The sequence below is a fragment of the Gavialis gangeticus genome, unplaced genomic scaffold, assembly GCF_001723915.1.
Source record: "Gavialis gangeticus isolate Ggan-Ray unplaced genomic scaffold, GavGan_comp1, whole genome shotgun sequence".
NCBI lineage: Eukaryota > Metazoa > Chordata > Crocodylia > Gavialidae > Gavialis > Gavialis gangeticus.
In genome coordinates, this window is record NW_017729033.1 from 59,732,018 (window position 1) to 59,737,639 (window position 5,622).

Below are 5,622 nucleotides of genomic sequence, written 5' to 3' on the forward strand. Positions count from 1 at the left end.
TGACTGATGCTTTTGATACTATTTTTATGCATCAACCCAGTTTATAAATTTATATGGTAGACAGGATTCTTCTGGATCCCTGGCAGAGATCTTTGGATCTTTTCTTGTTGCATAGGCTCTTGTTTCTTTGCAGCTTTTCTTGTATGCATCCTCTCTGTCAGAGCCTGCATGTACTAAAGAAAATGCCACTGAAATCAATGCAAAGAGAAGGTCTACTCTAGATGAAGGTTTGCAGGTTTAATTTATGCCCTGCAAGTCTCTGTGTAGACAGGGTATTAGAATGAAAGCTCTTCAGGGCAGCAATTATGTCTTCTGTGCACAGTGCCAGGTATATTGATGGTGTCAATGACCTTAATTACTCTATAGTATTCCCTTTGGACTGTGCCAGTGCCACTCCTAAATCAGCTGTAGAGGTTGCTGAATAGTCACTTTTTTCCCTTCCTGGATTCTCAGTGTACTGCCTGTACTATATTCACAGGACTCCTCTGTAGCAGCACAGAGAAATGCTAAGAAAAAGAGTTTCATGTAGACAGAACCATAGTCTTGATAAATTTCTCTCTTTTTGTTTAAAAAGAACCAGAATCAGACACATGAAACATCTCCAAAGGTACCCTTGAATAAGAATATAAGGAAAAAGCTGTATTCCAAGGCAAGTAAAATGTTATGAAGAACAACCACACTAGTTTGTGTGTTTTCTGTTTCTTTGTGGGCATTATTTGGAGCAGAACAGAAGTAACAGAGTAAGCTACAGGGAAAATAACAAAAATTAAGGGGCTTTTATTTTGCAATAAAGTAATAGCAGTGCTCAAACAACCTTTCTGCCTCCTCAGACAACAACCAATAAACCCAAGTATTGCTGACCCAGCTGGAACAATGAGTTCCAGAACAAAGTACCACCACCTGGAATTCTAAGTAAATAAAAATCCCTGCTCCTTCCTCCCACCCTCCAAATGCCAAACCTCTTGGACAAATCACAAGGGAGCCATGAGAACAATTAATACGTGGTCAGACAGTAATGACTTCAGGGACCATGGTCAGCCACACCCAAATCTCTTCCCAACCTGGTGCTTTGATATCCTCACAGTTTTATTCAGAGTACACTTCCATTAACTCCCTGTCATCTAACTTGCAATCAGTTGGCCAGGGTATAGGAAAATGTGCCATCTGGGACTGATGAAAATGAGACCAAGAGCTGCATGTCCTCTGCATATCAGTGGCATTGTAACTCAAATGAGCTTTCTCCTTGTGGCGTTTCATACGCATTTGACAGAAAAGGAGATAAAATAAATATCTGTGGCAACTCTTACAAAAGAGCCCTCTGGAAAAATGAACAGTCTCTCCAAAATATACTCAGGGATCCACTGGACAAAAAAAGGACTGGAACTGCTCAAATTTTGCCCTCGGAAATTCTCAGGTTGTAAGCTTAGAAGGTGCTCAAAATCATCCTCTCCTGCTCATCTTGTGGGATCTGACTCATTTACATATTTTCTTACCTGTGTACATAGTTTTCTACCTATGTGCTGTTTCAGTGACTTACAGTCATTGCATAATTTAACTTTAAATTTAAATTTTTCCTATGAGATTATAAAAAGACTAAAATTTATGTCAGTTAAAAATATTGAAAGTGAACAAAGGTGCTTTAGTTTGAAATACATAGGGTTTAAGTCTCCTTACTAGCACCAGTTTAATTCTGAGTGCTTCCACAGAGGTACATGTATTCTATACAGTGTAAAAGATCACAGTGTGATTCTGTTTATATCAAGTGGAGTGCCCCAGGGGTCAGTCCTGTGGCCAGTTTTGTTCAATGTCTTTATCAACGACCTGAAAGATGGCATAGAGTGCACCCTCAGCAAGTTTGCAAATGACACCAAGCTGGTGGGGAGTAGTAGATACACTGGAGGGTAGTGACATAGATAAATTGGAGGATTGGACCAAAAGGAATCTCATGAGATTCAACAAGGACAAGTGCAAAGTCCTGCTCTTAGGACAGAGGAATCCCATGTACCAGTACAGGCTGGGCAGCAGCTCTGCAGAAAAGGACTTGGGGGTTACAGTGGACAATAAGCTGAATATGAGCCAACACTCTGCCCTTGTTGCCAAAAAGGCTAACGGCATACTGGGCTGCACTGGTAAGTGTATTGCCAGTAGGTCAAGGGATGTAATTATTCCCCTCTATATTCAACACTGGTGAGGCCACGTCTGGAGTACTGTGTTTAGTTTTGGGCCCCCCACTATAGAAAGGATGTGGACAAATTGTAGAGTCCAGCAGAGGGCAACAGAAATGGTTTGGGGGTTAGGGGATATGACTTATGAGGAAAGACTGAGAGAACTGGGCTTATTTCATCTAGAGAAGAGGAGACTGAGGGGAGACTTAATAGCAGTCTTCAGCTACCTGAAGGGGGATTCAAAAGCAGATGGAGCTAGACTGTTTTCAGTGGTAGCAGATGACAAAACAAGGAGCAATGGTTTCAAGTTGCAGCAAGAGAAGTTTAGGTTAGATATTAGGAAGAATTTTCTCACTAGGAGGGTAGTAAAACACTGGAACAGGTTACCCAGAGAGGTAGTGGAAGATCCATTTTGGGGGGGTTTCAAAACCTGGCTTGACAAAGCTTTGGTTGGGATGATCTAGGCTGGTCCATGCTTTGAGCAAGGGGGTAGACTAGATGACCTTCTGGGGTCCCTTCCAAACCTAACTTTCTAGGATTCTATATCAAACTGATTCTGTGTATAATTTTAAAAATTATGAATACATCAACTTAGGTATCCAAGATCCAAATTGCATGCCACCAACATTTAAAAAGAATGGTATCCTTAAGTGATGTAATTGACCAGAGGGAATCTGAATATGAAGTTTGTTTGCTTGTTTACATACAAAATTTTCTTATATCTTAACTAATACAATATTAATGATATCAGAAAAGCCACATCATAAAAACGTTAACAAGCTTAACACATTTGTAGGGCACCAGGATAATAGTGGGTGTCATATGAGGATTTCACCTCCTGTAGTATACATGTGAGCATTACACATCTGTATTTAAAATAGGAGTCCTGATTGGCTTCATCCTTTTTTATTTCTGTCCATCATGACTCATTCATTCATTCCATTTCTGTCTAATATTTGCCCGCTGTTTTATCATAGTTCCTTGGCTTGCACCTAATGCACCTTGGATTCCTAGGTGGTCTACCATCCAAATCCTGGCTGTGCTTAGTTTTCAAGATCACATGCATTCAATCCACTCCAGACATAGGCTCTCTTCTAAAGTAGCTTCACTGTTTTTTGAGAGCTGCACCACTTTTACACTAGGCACACTGGTTGGAGAAGATAATCAACCCCACCCTCTCTGAAAGGTAATGTACCCTCCAAAATATACGGGGGTTTTTGCCATCACTGATGGTATAACACACAGCTCAGTTTTGGTTCCATATAGAAATTACTAGGTGAAATGTTATGAGTCATGCTATACATGAAGTCAGACTCACTAGATAAAGGTGGCCTCTTTTCTCTGTAAAATCTCTCTGCCTTCTGCCTGATTGTGTTTTCATCACAACTCGGTTGTTTTGTGCAACTGTTCCTCAGCTCTGGACCTCCCTCTGTCTTCAGGTCTTCCAGAGGCCAAGCCTGAATATCTTTTGGAAGTGCTGCATGACTTTCCTATTTGGGCTGGCATTTACTAAACAAAACTAGGATAAGATGTTGTTCGGAGGGTGTCTGTTTTATCCTAGATCCCTTTTAAGTTGTTTTGGTCTTTATGTTACTCACCTGTTTCTAAGTTATCGTTTGCTTATTTTAAGGTGCCTTGAGCCTTTGTTGGAAAGGGTGGTATATAAAATTAAATAAATAATTCGTGTCGGGGAAAACAGACTGCCAGACTCCAGTCACATCACATATGCCTCTGCATAGTTAATAAAGATTATAGTAGCAAATGAAGGAAGAACTTAATTTTAAGTTAACCAGTGTGTTTATTGTCTCTCCTATGTCTGTCTCATGTTTTAAATTCTGAATAATTTTTGTGGATTTTTTTAACCTTTAAACTTAGTTTTCAATGTACAACAATCTCTTGTGCTTGCTAGGCCTGATTCTGATTTCATTCCTGTGGGGCTAGCGTTGACATCTCAGGCAATGTGTGTGTGGTGCTATGGTGAATTTTTGCATCTTGGACTCCAGTCTTCTCTGTAGATTGGACCTGTCTACAACAGAAATTAGAGCAGCCTTGTGACTAATTGTACTTAGGCAGCACAACTCTGGCTGTTTGTCTAGAATACAGACTTGTCTGGGCATCTCCCTCTCAACTCTGCTCCCTAAACATTCTTAAAAAGAGCAAAAAGCTGTATAGAGTGCTTTTTAAGGAAAATTTACCTCAAGGGTTAATTCAGGGCCCATTTACAACTGATACAGTAACATAACGATCCTTCACAAGTGCAGGAACTGGCCATTGCCTTTAGCTCTGGTTTTCATCATCATGAGTAAAATCAGAATCAGACCCGCTGCAAAAGGGATTTTCTAGACCTGAGAGAGTCGCCAAGGTACTTTTAAGAATGGATTTGCATAGACAGTTTTACAAATCAAAATACATTTTATAGCAGAGATGAATATTCAAGTAATATTTGAAAATGCTTTACAGAAATATGTAATAGTATCATGGTTCAAAGTTAAAATAAGGAAGATAGGAAAAGAGAAAAGCCATATTTTCAGATGAGATTAAAAATTTTGTGGAGTGCAGGTGAGATGGGCAGGTCCTAAAAATAGTGTTCCAGGTGGCAAGGGTTACAGAGATGTTTTTTCCCCACTTAAATTGGTGAAATAATGGGATAAGACCCAGTGGGTACTGATGCTAAACAAGAAGGAAGATGAGAAGGAAAGAAAAAAGATGGGTTTGGTCTATGGAGCATGCTAAATCCAGAAGACTTCTTTGGAAACAGTCGTGGTTCAATGATCTATACTGACCTTGCTTACCTCATCTCTTGTTGACAGTAATTGGCATTCCATCAGTGCTAGTTATGGATGGGGGGCTATAACTGGCCCTCAGAAATGAACCTTCATGATTTCTGTAGATAAAACATGTATATTTGTAATATACACTTACATTGTCTCTTATTTAATTCTTACCATGCTGCATACCTGCAAGCATTGTGAGTAAAGCTGCTTTTTAGAATGGTTCTGTATCATTTAAGTGTTTCTGGAATTTGAAATAACTGAGTAGTTAATTTATATATCTGTGCTATTTTTTTAAACAGAAACAAAAATGTCTGGTGACACAAGTGATGCAGTACCCACCAAAGGAAAACCTGAAGTAATAGAAATGCCTAGTAGTGATGTGTTGCCTGATGATGAAGCACTACGTCATGAAGTGACTGGGATACTGCATGGGTCTTCACAAGACGGAGAGAAACAATCTTTCCATAATACCACTAATGGACAGGAAGGAGACCCAACTATCACTGAGCATCCTTTGACTGAGGAAGTGAAAAATCAACCTTCTAACACAGAAGTGACTGAGAATGTAGCCGCTGACTGTAGCGAATCCGTGAGCCTTGATCCTGAACTTGAATCTGAAGTGACACCAAGTGAACAAAGTAATCCAGTAAGTGACTCTTCAAAAACATCTGTTCTGAAGATAA

The 5,622-nt window shown here is 39.7% G+C and overlaps 1 protein-coding gene across 3 annotated transcripts in view; it reads left to right on the plus strand.

Annotated features, from left to right (window-relative positions):
- The first annotated feature begins 566 nt into the window (after positions 1–566).
- FAM114A1 (family with sequence similarity 114 member A1) overlaps positions 567–5,622 on the plus strand; it is a 95,244-nt gene continuing 90,188 nt past the window's right edge. For 2 of the 3 annotated variants that reach the window (XM_019526360.1, XM_019526361.1), the window contains exons 1-2: positions 567–649; positions 5,239–5,423. In XM_019526360.1, coding sequence (XP_019381905.1) covers positions 5,247–5,423 — 177 coding nt within the window. In that variant the 5' untranslated portion in view covers positions 567–649; positions 5,239–5,246. The remainder of the gene's footprint in view (positions 650–5,238; positions 5,424–5,622) is intronic. The other variant, XM_019526362.1, reaches the window with a different exon arrangement.